Raw genomic sequence first — 18,290 nt, 5'->3', positions numbered from 1 at the left:
GTTCTAAAGTTAACTAACCTTTTATGACTTTGTTGTAACAGAGTTGTTTCAGAAACAGGTGAATTGATCATGGGGAACAAGGACATGGCAGACCAATTGAATAACTACTTTGGTTCTGTCTTCACTAAGGAAAACATAAATAATCTGCTGGAAATAGCAGGGGACCGGGGGTCAAATGAGATGGAGGAACTGAGTGAAATCCAGGTTAGTCGGGAAGTGGTGTTAGGTAAATTGAATGGATTAAAGGCCGATAAATCCCCAGGGCCAGAAAAGGCTGCATCCCAGAATACTTAAGGAAGTAGCCCCAGAAATAGTGGATGCATTAGTGATAATTTTTCAAAACTCTAGATTCTGGAGTAGTTCCTGAGGATTGGTTGGGTAGCTAATGTAACCCCATTTTTTAAAAAGGGAGGGAGAGAGAAAACGGGGAATTACAGACCAGTTAGTCTAACATCGTTAGGGGAAAATGCTAGAGTCAGTTATTAAAGATGGGATAGCAGCACATTTGGAAAGTGGTGAAATCGTTGGACAAAGTCAGCATGGATTTATGAAAGGTAAATCATGTCTGACGAATCTTATAGAATTTTTCGAGGATGTAACTAGTAGAGTGGATAAGAGAGAACCAGTGGATGTGTTATATCTGGACTTTCAGAAGGCTTTCGACAAGGTCCCACATAAGAGATTAGTATGCAGACTTAAAGCACACGGTATTGGGGGTTCAGTATTGATGTGGATAGAGAACTGGCTGACAGACAGGAAGCAAAGAGTAGTAGTAAACAGATCCTTTTCAGAATTGCAGGCAGTGACTAGTGGGGTACCGCAAGGCTCCGTGCTGGGACCCCAGCTATTTACAATATATATTAATGATCTGGACGAGGGAATTGAATGCAACATCTCCAAGTTAGCGGATGACACGAAGCTGGGGGGCAGTGTTCGCTGTGAGGAGGGTGCTAGGAGGCTGCAAGGTGACTTGGATAGGTTGGGTGAGTGGGCAAATGCATGGCAGATGCAGTATAATGTGGATAAATGTGAGGTTATGATACAATGAAAAGAAATGAGAGCATCTGGATCTGATAATACCTTTTTTATCTGTGCAATAAACCCTTCACGTTTTCCTGTCGTGGAAGGTGCACCGTCTGTACATACACTCACTAAATTAACCAAATCCAGTCCAACTTCATGACATTTATCTTGAAAGTTGTTGAAGAAATCTATTCCTTGTGTTCTACCCGTAAGAGTGCCCAACGCGAGTAACTCTTTGTAGCAAAGAAAATCTTCTGTTATGGCCCGAATGAAGTATAAAACCTGTGCCGAGTCAATAGTATCAGTTGATTCAAAGTTGATAATACTGAAGACTGGATGGACAGCGGACTCTCCCCGACATTTCCCTCTCGTCAACCAGCCTCAGTCAGGCAGGGAGGTTAACGTACATTCTAGAGTCGCATTAGAACTAAATCATGAGCATAACAGGTGTTAAAATAACTTACTAATGTTTTAATTGTGGCCGTCAGTTGGGGAGGATTATTTTGTTGAATCTTCTTTTACTCTTTGGTATTTTAAATACGTTCATTTTAAGATTAAAATAAAAATAATAAAAGACAAACAAAAATATATTATTAAAAATAAATGGAATTGTTCTACAAAATTTGGATTAATTCAAAAAGCCGCACTTAATGGCCTAGAAGGCCGCATGCTTAAGTCGAATGTGTGTAGAGTACCCTGTTATTCCCGTGTAACTGTCAGCAAAAATGTTTGCCTGTTTGCTTATGACGTTTTCAAGACCTGATTTGGACAAATCGATGCTGAAAATGTTCTTCCAGTCTAACTCTATTCTACTCAGCCAATCCTTTCCAAGGAGGGTTGGTTTATTTCTGTATCTGGCCACTATGATGGGCAGTGTTACTGACTAACCATAAAGAACTTTACAGTTCATTTGTCCACATGTCTCCAAAACTTCGCCCGAGTAGGTTCTCAGCTTGACCTTACTCTCAAACAATGGTATCTGTGGGACCTTTATTTCATACAGGTCTCTGCTCATGACCGAACAATCTGCTGCCGTGTCAATACACATATCGATTAACTGTTCATTTATCAATAGTTTAGTTCGAAAGTCCTTGCCTTGGCTGGTTGTAGGCTTATCGATGTTGGTGCATAAATGGTGTACAACCCAAGTTCATTTCCATCTGAGTTCATCTCCAAGTTGTGAACTCCTTTTTGGTGTTGTCGCTTGTTTCCCGCAGGTTGTTTCCCGCAGATTGTTGGTTTCCTGTTTTAAGCTTGGCCCGACATGCTGAGGCGATATGGCCTTTCTTCTGGCAGTTACAGCACTTGGCCATTTTGAACTGACAAAATTGGGATGAGTGATTACCGTTGCAACGATAACAACTGGCTGAACTCGGCTCCCTGCCATACTTTGGTTTTGGTTTAGCGCCTCTTGGTTTGGCCCTTGTGACTGTAAACGGCCACTGCAGTCCGTGGTGGACGAAACTCGCGAGCATTCTTTGATGCCATCTCTATTGTGGTAGCAATCTTGCATGCTTTCTCGAATGTAAGATCTGCAGTGTTCATGAATTTGGACTGAATTCGTTCATCCACTAGACCACAAACAAATCTGTCGCGTAGTGCGCGTCCGAGAAAGGTTCCAAAGTTACAGTGCAAAGTTAAGTTTTTCAAGGCATCAATGTACTCATTGATTGTCTCATTCTGTTTCTGGATTCTAGTGCCGAATTGATAGCTTTCTGCAATTTCCAGAGGCTTCGGGTTGAAGTGCTCCTCCAACTTCTTCATAATGTTATTTAATGGCACGTCTTTTGCCTTTATGGGCACAAGGAGATTCACGAGTGTGCCGTACACTTCAGGACCGATCTCCGTGAGCAGAATCGCTTTCATGTGTTCGCAAACGGCCTTATTTGTTTCAGTCACTATCTCTCCTTCACCACTAATCTCCATTTTGTTGTTTGCTGTGAAAAGCATGTTTGCTCTCACCATATAGGTGCTGAATGGCTCTCTACTCTTGTCAAAAGTGCCAAGGTTTCCGATGTAGCCCGTGGACGCTACCATCGTGTCGTTCTCTTTTTTTTAAAGTCCGTTCAAAAACCCCGATTTCCTGTCTTTTCTGGTGTAACAATTTACCTAAAACGTAGCTGTACAAAGGCTATTCAGCTTGAGGAACTCGACAAAAAAAAATCTTATACCATCCCAAGGGTGGCTTCTTGCCACGTAGACACGACACCAAGTCAAGAGTTAAGTGAGTTTATTGTCATGTGTCCCAGATAGGACTATGAAATTTGGTTGTTATAGTTCATAGTTTGTTTGAAGTCGTGATTAATAGTCTGATGGCTGTGCGGAAGAAGCTGTTCCTGAATCTGGATGTTGCAGATTTCAGGCTCCTGTACCTTCTACCCGATGGCAGTGGAGAAATGAATGTGTGGCCAGGATGGTGTGGGTCCTTGATGATGCTGGCAGCCTTTTTGAGGCAGCGACTGCTATAGATCCCCTCGATGGTAGGGAGGTCAGAACGGATGATGGACTGGGCAGTGCTGCTCCTGGACACTCACGTTGCCGTTCCAAGCCACGATGCAACCGGTCAACATGCTCTTGACTGTGCACCTGTAGAAGTTCGAGAGAGTCCTCCTTGACATACGTAATCTTCTCAGGAAGTAGAGGCGCTGATGTGCTTTCTTTATGATTGCATCAGTGTTCTGGGACCAGGAGAGATCTTCGGAAATATGCACGCCCAGGAATTTGAATCATTGATATAAACGGGACTGTGGGACCTCATCCTACCCTTTCAGAAGTCCACAATCAGTTCCTTGGTTTTGCTGGTGTTGAGAGCCAGGTTATTGTGCTGGCACCATTTGGCCAATCGGTCGATCTCACTTCTATACTCTGACTCATCACCATCAGTGATACGTCCCACAACAGTGGTGTCGTTGGCGAACTTGATGATGGAGTTCGCACTATGTCCGGCTATGCAGCCATGAGTATAGAGTGAGTACAGAAGGGGGCTGAGCATGCAGCCTTGAGGTGCTCCCGTGCTGATTGTTATCGAGGATGACACATTTCCACCAATACGGACAGACTGTGGTCAGTGAATGAGGAAGTCGAGGATCCAATTGCAGAGGGATGCGCAGAGACCAAGATCTGAGAGCTTGGTAACCAGCTTGGAGGGATGATAACATTAAATGCCAAGCTGTAGTCAATGAATAACAGCCTGACATATGAGTTTTTGTTGTCCAAGTGGTCCAGAGCGGAGTGGAGAGCCAGTGAGATCGCATCCACCGTTGATCTGTTGTGGCGGTAAGCGAACTGCATAGAGATAGAGATAGCCTGACAAACTCTCGACGATTTGTCCTGCTGCTGTTTTAAACCACAGTCCCCTGCATAGAAGGATCTGCTGCCTATTGTGTCCAGCTCGCAAACAACTGCGACACAACTACGTATTTACTGTTTAAAATGTTAAACAATACTGCATGTTGCAAAACAGTCCTGCACTGTATTTAAAGGATGAGTTCACAAACTCTATCCCATCCTCGTCGCCAATTTTGTCATATTCCGGACGGCAGAATGAATAACAACTTACACGCAGGTTGCCTGGATCACGAGAGAGATTTATTACCCAATATTCCCTGCTTACATTGAGCACCAACTCATTAACATATACATGAATATGTATGAATACATTACATTCAGTGCTTGTTATCATCCTTTAAGTGAACGCAGCAGCAGCAGGAGGAACGGGTGTATCTTGCAGCCACTGGTCATAAAATGCACGGAATGATTAAATTAAGAGGAGTATTCTGCAGCCTGTCCTGATATATCACTGCATCATTAACAGGCAGCAGGGAGCAGCAGACCAGCTGACCTGTTCACCAAGACAAAATCGCAGAGGGTAGTTTCAATTTAGTTTATTGTCACATGTACGGAGGTACAGTGAAAAGCCTTTGTAGCGTGCTGACCAGTCAGCGGAAAGACAATACATGATTACAATCAGGCCATCTACAGTGTACAGATACTTGATAAGGGAATCTCTGGAGTTTTTTTGGAGGGATTCTGCAGGCTAGGAGGTATTAAAGAAGATTTTTTGTAAGAACAAGGAATGTGGAACTGCGGAGAAATGGCACAAAAGTGGAGTTGAGACCTGGGGCAGATCAGCCACGATAATACTTAATGGCGGAGCAAGCTTGAGGCAGGTTAAGGCTGGCACGTTATTCCCAGTTGTTGGTATTACTGTTATTGTGCATATAATACACCATCAGCTCCAGATGTTAGTTCCAGATGTTTCTCTCCCCACAATAACAGGGAAGTGCTTGTGTGCATTGCCGGTTGGAACAGTGAGAGACCCCCACTTCACCTACAGCACAAGGTTGCCCTCACCAGAATTTGCTCTTGAACCTAATTGCTTGTTCATGATGTGGCTGATTGGTTGTCGCAGCTCTGCGGGTAGTTCTGTGTGTTACTGCTCCCTATGTAAAAGGTTCTCATCTGACACGTCTGAAAAGGATGCTGGCGGAAAATCTCTACAGCACATTTGGTGTCCAGTTCACAAAAGTAATGTGTTCCGTAAAGGCATTTTGATCAACAACACTTTGTAAATGGAGAGGTCCAGAGTAAACGCATTGTGGAAGTTGTATCACAGTCCATGCATACATGGAGGGCAGTGCATGATTTGTTACAGTGGAACATAGAACAGTACAGCACAGCAACAGACCCTTCGGTCTACAATGCTTGTACCAACACAACTAATGTTCCGCCTACACATTATCCCTATCCCCGCGTCACCTATCCAGATTCTCCAGAGATGCTTTTTCTCCTGACCTGCTGGGTTACTCCAGCACTTGTGCCTCGTTTTTTACAAATCAGCATTTGCAGTTCCTTGTGTCACCATAGGTTTGATGTGCTTTTCCACCTTGCAAAGGGATGAATTGTAAATGAGTGGGAAATTGGATGCTACCCTGAGAGAGCCAGCTCCAGCACTCTCAATCCCTCCAGTGCCATGCTGAAATAAAATCACAGAACGTTGGAATCACTTGGTAAGTCAAGCAACATCTGTGGAGAAACATAGGTCACTTTTCTGGTCATCGACCTTTCACATTTCAATTGAATTTAATTGAAAGATACAGCGTGGAAAAAGGCCCTTGGGCCCACCAAGTCTAGGCTCACCATTGATCACCCATATGCACTAAGTCTATGTTATGTTCTTAAGTGATAGGAGATGAATTAGGTCATTTGGCCCATCAAGTCTACTCTGCCATTCAATCATGGTTGATCAATCTCTCCCTCCTAACCTCATCTCCTGCCTTGTCCCCATAACCACTAGCACCCATACTTACCCGTTATCCCACTTTCTGATCCACTCCCTACACATTAGGGATGATTTACAGAGGCCAATTAATCTACAAACCCGCACAGCTTTGGGGTGTGGGAGGATTTGATGACAGGGTTATCTATCTGAACCATTATCTCCATTTCTCTCTCCACTGATGCTGCGTGACCCACTCGTCACTTCACAGATCTTCTCATTTTTTGTTTTGGATGCCCAGCATCTGCAGTATTGTTGCTCTAACTTGTATAAAATGTATGAAAGAGAGAGAGAGAGAGAATACGGTGAATGACTAGATCAGATGCTTCCTGAAACACGGGAGCTGGCAAGCCCTTAGCCTCGCTAATTTAGGTCTGAACTTGCCAGAGCTGATTTGCACGGCATTCTTGTTGAGGAATCTTAAATCCACAATGAGGATCGTTCAATAGTATTTGGCATTTTGACTGTTCCAAGGCTTTCTGGCTCCCCTGTCATATACATATTTAAATCTTTCTTAGTCCATTTGCTTAATTCGGGCTATATCCCCTGTAATGTGGGAACAGAAACATGGTGGGTTTTTCAGCAGTCTACACCACGGTTCAATGCCTAGAAAGTAATTTCTGCTTCATTGCCTTAGACATGCCATACAATGCCAGCAGCTTGGTGTACACCATGTACAAAATTCATTTCCAGTAAAATTGGTAAAACCAAATTTCAGAAATTGGTACGATGTGCTTCTGCTTCTGATGGGAGTACATTTCTAGGCCCAGGAGTTCAAATATTACTGTGGTGATCGGGCAACTTAAATTCAGTTAATTAATGTAGTATTTAACAATAGGTGTGTATCAGAAACAATGGCCATAAAGCTTTTAGATATTCATAGAAGCCCATCTCATTCCCAATCATCATATGGTGGTGGCCATCGACCATCCTTACCCTTACGGCACAGTGGTGCAGCTGGTAGAGTTGCTGACTCGCAGCGCCAGAGGCCCGGGTTCGATCCTGGTCTTGGATACTGTCTGAACGTTGTTTGCACGTTCTCCCTGTGACTGCATTGGTTTTTCCGGGTGTTCCAGCTTCCTCCCACAATCCAAAGACATGCGGGTTTGTTGGTTAACTGGTCTCTGTAAAAATGTGTGTAACCTGTCGGGAGAGGAATGAAAAATGGGATAACACAGAACTAGTGGAGATGGGAGATCGATGGTCGGTGTGGACCCGTTGAGCTGAAGGGCCTGTTTTCCTGCTAAATTAAACTAAACTTGCCTGGTCTGTGACTCATGACACCACAACATGGTTGATCCTCAGCAGTAGTTGGAAAGGACCAAACAGATGCAGACCCTAATAGTTACTTTCTAATTCAGTATCCTGTAGATGTCGACTTGATTTTTTTTAAAGTAGCGGAATCTGGGAAACCGAGAAAACTAGGTTCTTTTGAAACTGGTGTCTGTGGAGAGTTTTACAGGAAAGCTGCCTGTGTGATCTTTGTGGAATATGTGTATAGCTGGCAATGTTGAATGAGTAGGTTGCGATTAGTGTCACATGTCCTGCATTGTTCCTTGTTTTTAAGAAGGAACTGCAGATGCTGGAAAATCAAAGGTACACAAAAATGCTGGAGAAACTCAGCGGGTGCAGCAGCATCTATGGAGCGAAGGAAATAGACAAGGTTTCGGGCCGAAACGTTGCCTATTTCCTTCGCTCCATAGATGCTGCTGCACCCGCTGAGTTTCTCCAGCATTTTTGTGTACCTTTGTTCCTTGTTTAGTTTAGTTTAAAGATACAGCATGGAAACAGGCCCTTCAGCCCACCGAGTCCATGCTGACCATCGATCACCCGTTGGCACTAGCTCTACGGTATGCCACATTTGCTTCCACTCCCTACACATCAGGGGAAATTTTGCAGAGGCCAATTAATATCCAAAGCCACCCTTCTTTGACTTTTGACTGACTTTGAAACAGGGGCACCTGGAGGAAAGCCACGTGGTCACATTGGAATAATACAGTTTTGAAGGGCAATTACCCACTTCTAGAAACTGTCTTTAGACTCGCTTAATTTAAACAATTCATTTGCTTGCTCTGCTTTTGATTTTTGAAAGATACTGTACAACATCAAAACAGGCCCTTGGGCCCTCCAAGTCTACGCTGACCGTCGATCACCCATTCGCACTAGTTCTATGTTATCCCACTTTCACAACCACAACCGACACACTTTACGCAATTTACGGATGTCAATTAATCTACAGAGAATGTGCAAACTCCACACAGTCAGCAGCCGAGATCAGGATCAAACCCATGTCTTTGGTGCTTTGAGGCAGCAGCTCGACCAGCTGTGCCGCGGTATATGAATAGTCCAGCTTTCCAACCAGCAAAATAACTGAAAAATGGTTCAATCAAAGTTCGTTTGGGAAAACTTAAAAGCTGTTGTAGAAACCGCACGTTGAGCGTGGGAAGTTGGGTGGGTGGTTAGTGGAAATCTAAATTGAATGTCGGGGGTGTAAGAGAGGGCCTCACCTGCAGCTTTCCAATATCACACTGCCATTGTGTCTCTTTATCCCTTTGGTTTGTTCAGTGTGAGCTCAAGAGAGTTTGTTCAACAGAATTGTCATTTGTACCCAGGTCGGTTTGTTCAGGTGCACTTTTCAGAATTGTCCTCTCGAAACAATGGCCAGCCACATCTGTTTGATGTTGTATTAGTTGATGTTTTCCCCACCAGCTGCGTCCGTTCAAGCTAAACGTGATAAGAAAGCTTGCTTATTGTGGAGTGTTCCTCTTGCGTGGCATAATACAAGAGAGGATTTAGTACAGATGACATGTTTCAAGGGAAGGTCTTGGCAGCGAGCTCTTTGTGTAGCACTAGCGTGCTACAGCATTCGGGTTTGTTTGTCTTGCAGTAATGACCTGATTGTACTTTGATAGACAAAGTCTGAATTCAGTTGGAATTGCTCGCTGCGTTTTCTCAAACAGGTGCTACTTTGCTGACAGGAAACTAACGCTTGCTTGAACTGAGCATGAATTGTTGTATTGAAGCAACACTGATGTTGCGGCTACAAATCCTGACTTGTTCGAAACTCACTGCTTGAAAACCACCCAATCAGTCTTTATAAATGTGCGCACTTTGTAACAATGTGTGGGTGGAAATGTTTCTGCTCTTCCATGACCTGCATTTTAGACTTTAGAGATACAACGCGAAAACAGGCCCTTCGGCCCACCAAGGCAGTATCAACCCATACACTAACACTATCCTACACACAATAGGACAATTTTACAATTTTTACCAAAGACAATTAATCAACAAACCTGCACGTCTTTGGAGTGTGGGAGGAAACTGGAGCACCCGGAGGAAACCCAGGCAGTCACAGGGAAAACGTACAAAAGTACCCATTGTCACAATTGAACCCGAGTCTCTGGCGCTGTAAAGCAGCAACTCTATTGCTGCGCCATTGTATCATCCTAAACAAGTCCTTTCTGATATATAACGTCCAACCTCTGTGAGAATTCGTAAAATCTTTTTCTTTAGATCTTCACAAAAAATATATAATTGGATAACATAAAAAATGTCTTTATTCTTTACAAGTATTTAATGTTTTCAATTGTATATTTTTCCTTCTTTTAATATTTTTTGTGGTTGACTTTGTGAAATGTATTTGTAATTATTTTTTTGTACCTTTTTATTGTAGTAGAAATGTTGCATTATAAAAGAAAGGCTGAAGTTTTACTCTACTTGAAATCCCCATCATATTTAATAAAGAATGACTAATTTGGGACTTGAAAATGAGTTGGAAAGCTGGAAAACGCCAGTCTTTTCCATTTAAGATCCTCTCTAGAGATTTGAGGATTTCATCTTGCCAGCAAAGTACAGAAGGACTGCTGCATTACTGCATTTTATTATATGGAGGAGTTATCCTTCTGATGTAGTAAAAGTTTATTGTTATGTGTACCGAGGTACGGTGAAAAGCTTTTGTTGTGTGCTGACCAGTCAGTGGAATGACAACACATGATTACAATCACTCCATCCACAGTGTACAGATACATGATAAGGGAATAATAACTCAGCGGGAGAGGCAGCATCTCTGCAGAAAAGGAATGGGTGACATTTCGGGTCGAGCCCCGAAACGTCACCATTCTTCCTCTCCAGAGATGCCGCCTGTCCCACTGAGTTACTCCAGCATTTCATGTCTATCTTCGATTTAAACCAGCATCTGCAGTTTTTTCCTACACATGATAAGGAAATACCACATTGCAAGATAAAGCCAGTAAAGTACGATCAAAGATAGTCTGAGGGTCTCCAATGAGGTAGATAGTAGTTCAGGACTGCTCACTAGTTGTTGATAGGCTGGCTCAGTTACCTGATAACAGCTGGGAAGAAACTGTCCCAGAATCCCTGAAAAGATGATCCCCTCGAATAGATGTAAAAGATCCCATCATGCAGCCTCCACAACTGAGTCAGTTAAATATTCCTCAGGTCACCTTATTTAACCCTCAAGAAGCATCACTGAAATAACTTATATTGTTACTTATTTCATTGCTGTTTGTTGGAGTTAGCTGTGACCAATCCCATGTTAAAATGAATACTAGAAACATGGAACTGCAGATGCTGGTTTACGCAAAAGGACACAAAGTGCTGGAGTAACTCAGCGGGTGTGGCAACATTCCTGGAGAACATGGTATAGGTGATGTTTCGGATTGGGACCCTTCTGAAGAAGTGTCCTGTGTGTCCTATTTTTGTAAACCAGCATCTGCAGTTCCTTGTTTCTACTTCTTCTGGTGAGTTTGAAGAAGGGTTCCGACCCGAAAAGTCACCTATCCTTGTTCACAATACATGATTACAATCACGCCCTCCACAGTGTACAGATACATGATAAGGGAATAAGAGATGCCGTCTGACCCATTGAGTTACTCCAGCACTATACACTTTTTAAAGTGACTACTGTTCAATATACATTGGCGTGGAGAAAGGAAGATGATTTCTATATTGCCTTTCATGGCCTTGAGTTGGTCAGGTCACTGTTTAGCCACTGATGTCCTTTAGAAGAATAACCATGAATGAAGTGGAACAGATAGTCTGTCCACAACAAGCTCCCACAAACAGCAATATGCTTTACAATTAGTATTGTGCTATTGATTGAAAGTCACAGATTAGCCAAGTGGAGGGGCATGGAGGAAGGAGCATTCCTTGCAGCTCATCCTTCATAACCAGGTATTATTTCCATGTTCATTCAGTGGGTTGTGAATGAAACTGCTTCCTACTGTATCTGAGATGATGCAACCATTTGATGCATGCCACAAAAGAAGGCTCACCATCAGTGCAGGCAGTGATTCTAGTCCTGGTATATTGTGAATCACTTTTTCATGGTTGCAGCATGTGAATGTACAATTCTCATGTCTATTACCTTATGGACGTTGCATTAATGAATTCAATTCCAGTTATTTTAATAGGAGTTTGATGCATTCCTGAGAAACAACAAGAATTGCAAAGATTCTTCAATGTATGGACCCAATATACACATTCTCTAAACACGCAGTGTAAAGCCCCTGTCCCACTTTCCCGAGTTACTCACGAATTGTCCTGTGTTCTCCCCTTGATTCAAACTCGGAGAATGTCTGTAGCGAGTCCGTAGGAGGCCGTAGGAGTACGCAGATATTTCGTAGCGGCTCGTAATGCCAGCCGCAGGTACTCGGGGCATCAGGTAAGTTGGGACGTTTTTTCAACATGCTGAAAAATGTCCACAAGTTAAAAAAATAGCCCCGAGTATCTACGGCTGGCATCGCCGAGTTTGAATCAAGGGGAAAACTCGGGAGAATTTGTGAGTAACTCGGGAAAGTGGGACAGGGGCTTTACAGTTATGATATTTAGTTTAGTTTAGACATACTGCGAGGAAACAGGTCCTTCATATCACCAAGTCTGCATCGACCATCGGTCACTCGTACACTAGTTCTATCCTACACACGAGGGACAATTTACAGAAGCCAATTAACCTGTAAACCTGCACAGCTTTGGAATGTGGGAGTAAACCGGAGCACCCGGAGAAAATTCACGCAGTCACAGGGGGGACATACAAACTCCATACAGACAGCACCTGCAGTCAGGATCGAACCCGGGTCTCTGGCACTCTAAGACAGCAACTCTATTACTTCATAACTGTGCTGCCCCTTTGGGAATAAAATATCAAAGCATTATGAGAAAACATTCTTGATGGATTACAGGAATTGGTAGTGATTTTAAGGTGGTAGATGTACATTAAAATGGAAGGAAATGGTAATTAGCTGGAAACCAATCTTCGAACCCCAAAATGGAGCAGCCATGATCCTACTGAATGGCGGAGTAGACTCGAGGTCTGATTGGCCTGGTTCTGCTCTTTATGTTGAAGATGAAGAGTACAAAATGGGTCAGGCAGCATCCATGGAGTACATGCATAGGTGACGTTTGGAGTCTGAAGAAGCATCCTGGGTGTTTTTTTTTTGTAAACCAGCATCTGCAATTCCTTGTTTCTACTTCTTCTGCTGTGGGTGAGTAGACGGAGAATTCGGGAGAGTTGGTAGGATGTGGGTGTGAATAGGTTACAGGACAAAGAAGTGGAGGAATGGGATGGATAGGATTGCTCTGAGAGCTAGCTTTGATTGGATGTGCTGAATGCCCCTGCTGTCCCGTTAGAGATATGACAATTATGACAATTATTTGAAACTATAATCTCACTGTTCACAGACAGAAACAGATGTTGTCAATTGTGAGTGAGGTTTGTGATGTTGAACCTCTGGCCACAGTGACCCCTGGAGTCGATGTATGAAAACTGCACCATTTTCCTTGACCACTTACTGGTACAAATGATGGTGATCAGGAATGTTCCCTGTCAGCTTCTGATACCCAGCTCTATTTCACCAACTGCTCTCACTGCCACTAAAGTGAGACTATTATCCATTTTGACCAGACATTTCTACTCAATAAATGTTGTGATGCAGGAGCATATTCAAACCTAATCAAGGGTGAGTCTCACCCCGGTCACTCCCTTTCTCACTCTCTCCCACTCACTCCCTTTCTCCTCTCTCCCGTCAGGCAAGAGGTACAGAAGTGTGAAAACGCACACCTCCAGATTCAAGGACAGCTTCATCCCAGCTGTTTATTCCTGAAATTAATCTCACCATCACTGGTAGCTGCCGAGACAAATCGGGAATCCCCTTCTTAAACATCTCCATCCCTCTCCTTCCTCATTATGGCGCTTTTTAAACAACTATCCCTTCAACAAAACCCTTGAACATTGGTCCTACCCTCTCCAACAAGACCAGGTTTGTTTGACAAAACTCCTTTGGTACATTAATCACAGGTCTTTTGTTGAAGAGAAAAAGCAAATTGGTAAAAGTCATCCTGATTTCACCTCTGCAACAAGGGAGAAATATATTTTTTTAAATTATCGGCCGTTTTTTTGTGAAGAGCAAATTTCTACATGACCATGACCAGGCTTTGGAAAGGTGTGAATGATAAATGTGTCCTTCCACTTGGATGAACAGTCGACATCTGAGCAGATGAAGGAGATTGCAGGAAGATAATTTGTTGTGCAATTCACTTTTGTTTCTGAGGTTAGAACTGGGTTCTGCTTCATATTTACTGGCAATTTGTGTACCACCCAGTGGTGTGATTTAATTGGAAATAAGCTGAGTCTGTGAGTGGAACGAGCTTGACCCCATCGCCCTCTTCCCATAGGACGTGCAGGCCACTAAAATCACTTCTGGTTGGAGAGGAAATGATTCCAAATAAATCACAGCTCCACCGGGCAGGCCAAAGGTGAAGAACGTTACTTTTCAGCCACACTTGCTGCCTTCACAGTTATTACTATTGACCTTTCACCTTCTGCAGGTTGCCCGGGAGCAAAGAAGATGGAGTTCATAACCAGCGTGTTGGACGCCCTGACCACCGACATGGTGCAAGCAATCAACTCGCCCGCACCTGCCGCAGGAGGAAGGTATGTACCCAATTAGTCACTCTGAGGAGAGGTGACCCCGGCCACTTCCAGTGCAACAGGCAATTGGGCCGATGGTCACGTCTCGAGCAGCCAGCTCAAAGGAGGATGTGTCTTTGACAACCCTTTCTCAATGTCCCAAAGTACTTCTTTGCCAATTAGCAATTTACAATAGTGTTTGCACTTTAAATCCATTTGCTAAGTTTTAGTTTAGTTTAGAGATACAGCGTGGGAACAGGCCCTTCGGCCCACCGAGTCCGCGGCGACCAGCGAGCACCGAGCACCCCGTACACTAGCACTATCCTACACACTGGGGACAATTTACAATTTTTCTGAAGCCAATTCATCTACAAACCTGTACATCTTTGAAGTACGTGAGGAAGCCGGAGCAATGGGGAGAAAACCCTTGCGGTCACGGAGAGAACGTACAGACAGCACCCGTAGTCAGGATCGAACTCTGCTCACTGGCACTGTTAGGCAGCAGCTCTTTCGCGACGCAACTGTGCCACCCTTACTAATTCACCAATTAGTACTTTAGGATAGTGTTTGCACTTTAAATCCATTTGCTAGGCTTTAGTTTTGTTTAGAGATACAGTGTGGAAATGGGCCCTTCGGCCTGTCGAGTCCACGCTGACCCACTATCACACGCACACGATCTACAGAAGCCAATTAATCTACAAACCTGCACGTCTTTGGAATGTGGGGGGGAACCAGAGCACCCGGAGAAAATCCACATGGTCACAGGGAGGACGTACAAGCTCCATACAGACAGCACCCGTAGTCAGGATCGAAGCCGGGTCTTTGGTGCTGTAAGGCAGCAACTCTACCGTGGTGCCACTGTGCCACCATTAGTTGTGAACAACTAATGATTGAATAATCTGATGTTTTATAGAAGTTGAGCAAGAGATAAGAAATGGACAGTGCTCCTGGGTTAAATCCCCTGCTCTCTTTATCTTATAACAATGCAGGAGGAGGCCACCCTGCCCATCGTGCCCATGCTGGCTCCCAACAGATTATTGACCCCATCCTTATCCCTGTCCAGTGTCCTTCAGCTCCTCTTTGAATCTTTTGGTGTTTACCTACTCAAAGGGGTAATTTACAGCAGCCAATTAATCTACCAGCATGTCTTTGAGATGTGGGAATATGCTGAAGCACTAGGACATGTGGAAATCCCACAACAACAACCCCCATGGCCAGGATTGCACTCGGGTCCCTGAGCTGTGAACTATGGTGTGACCAGCTACTATCCACCCCAAGTCTCGCGGTAAAGGCAACACCTCCACTAGTCGTGACAAATTGTAGACGCAGCACAGACCGTCACACAAACCAACCTCCCTTCCATTGACTCCATTTACACTTCACACTGTGGAGATTAATGCTTGGGCATCAGCTGTTGCTATGATTTCACTGAAGGAACTGAGTATCCTATTTGCAACTTCACTAAACGACATGGAACTGGGTGGGGTCCTGAGTCGTGTGGAAGATGCAATAAGTCTACAAGGCGATTTGGTGAATCATCAAATACATGGTAGAAGTGCTATAAAATGAATAAATGTTTTGCTGCCCACTATGGTAGGTACAAAACAAAAAAAAAAGTGGTCAAATAACGATAGAAACATATTGATGTAAAAGGTTATCTGGATGTTCTAGTCTACCAGTCACTGTAAGCAAACAGACACAAAATGCTGGAGTAACTCAGTGGGTGAGGCAGCATCTAGATGCTGCCTCACCCGCTGAGTTACTCCAGCATTTTGTGTCTACCTTTGATTTTACCAGCATCTGCAGCTATTTCTTAAACATAAACTGTAAGCAAACATGCAGGTGGTACCAACTGTGGCGAAGGCTAATTCTATGATGAGCTTCATTGTCAGAGGTTTTAAATAAGGTTGGAGATGGCCGGGCAAAGAGAGGGATGATGGTACGTGGGACGACTGGATGGAGGCAACAGGCCTTTATGGTCATCTGTAGTTGTGACTGATAAATGGCACCAAAACCTGGTGACTATTGCATATAGACTCAATGAGCTGTTTCATTGCTTTATGTGCTAACTGGGGATTGTACTTGTATGTGGCAATAATCCCACTGATCTGCATGCAAATCTCAATGTACCTGGGTACACATGATAATAAAATGAACCATTGAAGTACTCGGAGCCAGGCTTTCTTGCTTCAACTACATAGGGCCATGGCCTATCGTGTGCAGATTTACCAGAGAATCATTTCACCAGACCAATTCTTCGGGTGGTGGGATCGGCATATGAGGAGAGAATAGACTTCCATAAGCGAGGATACTGTCTGACTCGCTTCTTTCCTGTGCTGACATTGGACTTAGCTCTGGAACTGGCATGCTACAATGTTGAGAACCATATTCTGCACTCTGTATCTTCCCCTTTTGCTCTATCTACGGCACCTGAGTTTGATCTGATTGTGTTTATGTACGGTAAGTCTGATCCTCGTGGATAGCGTGCACAACAAGCTTTTCACTGTTCCTTGATGCCAGGACAATAATAAACCGACTCATTTATTGAAGATTGGAAGAATGTTTGGGGACTCCATTAGGAAATACACAATTCGGACAGAGCAAGACAAGGTGGATGCAAAGTAGATGCTTCCCCTCGCTGGTGGCATCTGTAGTCAGAATTCACAATCTCAGAACATGGGGCCAAACATTGGGGACTAAGTTGAAGTGAAACTATCTCTCTCAGGAGGTGGTGAACCCATGGACATCTCAATCACAATAAGCCTCGGAAATTAAGTAACTGAATATATTTAATTAGAAGACAAACAGCTCGAGAGGTTTCTGGACACACAAGGCATTACAGGGTATGGAGAGAGAATAGGAATGTGCTATCAAGATAAAGAATCTGCCGTGTTCATATTGAATACTAGACGAGGGTCAAAGGACCCGAATCCCAGGAATCTTATACTACAGTAGATTTAATAAAATCACTTTAGGTTAAAATGTGTAAGCCCTACAAATTTGTAACTGGCCTGCTTCCTAAGAGCTATGGAGGCATGGAGCACAGATACAGGCCATTCCATGCTGACCAGTGGGCATTTATACATATGAATCTCATTTTCCAGCACTTGGCTCATGACCATCTAGGCCCAGGTGACATAATGGCTTGTCTCAACACTTAAGTAGTGTCTGTCTCAACTCTGTCTCAGTCTCAGAACATGGGGCAAAACGTTGAGGACCGTGGCAGTGAAACCATCTCCCTTAGGGGGTGATGAACCCATGGAATTCTTTATCACAGTAGGCCTTGGAAACTTATTGGTTTAGTTTCTCACCCCGTATTCACAGATGTAGGAAGTCGAGTTATTTTTTCCAGGAAGGAAAATAAATGATTCTTGTTACAACCAAATCTAATCATGAATGGTTTCTTGGCCGAGGAAACCAGAGATCCCTGAGAAAACCTACACAGGTCACAGAGAGAACGTACAAACTCTGTACAGACAACCACCCATGGTCAGGATTGAACCTGAGTCTCTAGCGCTGTAAGGCAGCAGCTCTACCGCTGCACCACCGTGCCGCAGGTTGAGATTTCCCTCTGAATACAAAGATGAATGAAAATGATGAGAGGCAGAGACCAGGCCAGAGTGTGTCAGAACCTTTATCCCCAGGATGGAAAAATCAAACACTAGAGGGCAAAGCTTTAAGGTAAGAGGGGCAAAGATTAAAAGAGGTGTGAGGGGCTAGTCTATTTTTACACACAGAGGGCAGTTGTTGAGGCAGATATGATAGTGGTGATTAAGAGACTTTTTGACAAACATACAGGTGTGCAGGGAATGGAGGGATATGGATTATGTGCTGGCAGATAAGAGTTGATCTTTGCATCACATTCGGCACGGACATTTCGGGCCATAGGGCCTATTCTTGAACTGAACCGTTCTATGTTCTAACTTGCTGAAAAGGATGATTTCTTGTGTTGATTTGCTATGACTAAATCCTTGTTGAACCTGCCCCCACTTGGAGATGTTCTGATCTTTGCCATTTACCTAATTACGTTTTAGCAGCATCATGGCAGGGAATCAATGAAAC

The 18,290-nt window shown here is 43.8% G+C and overlaps 1 protein-coding gene across 5 annotated transcripts in view; it reads left to right on the top strand.

The window, feature by feature from the left end:
* Positions 1 to 18,290, top strand: part of smoc1 (SPARC related modular calcium binding 1) — a 199,255-nt gene that overhangs the window by 130,687 nt on the left and 50,278 nt on the right. For all 5 annotated transcript variants that reach the window (XM_033026838.1, XM_033026837.1, XM_033026840.1 and 2 more), the window contains exon 10: positions 14,147 to 14,252. In XM_033026838.1, coding sequence (XP_032882729.1) covers positions 14,147 to 14,252 — 106 coding nt within the window. The remainder of the gene's footprint in view (positions 1 to 14,146; positions 14,253 to 18,290) is intronic.

The sequence above is a fragment of the Amblyraja radiata genome, chromosome 9 (assembly GCF_010909765.2).
Source record: "Amblyraja radiata isolate CabotCenter1 chromosome 9, sAmbRad1.1.pri, whole genome shotgun sequence".
Lineage (NCBI taxonomy): Eukaryota > Metazoa > Chordata > Chondrichthyes > Rajiformes > Rajidae > Amblyraja > Amblyraja radiata.
Note: the sequence above shows the minus strand (reverse complement) of the source record. Positions and strands in the feature narration are given on the sequence as shown.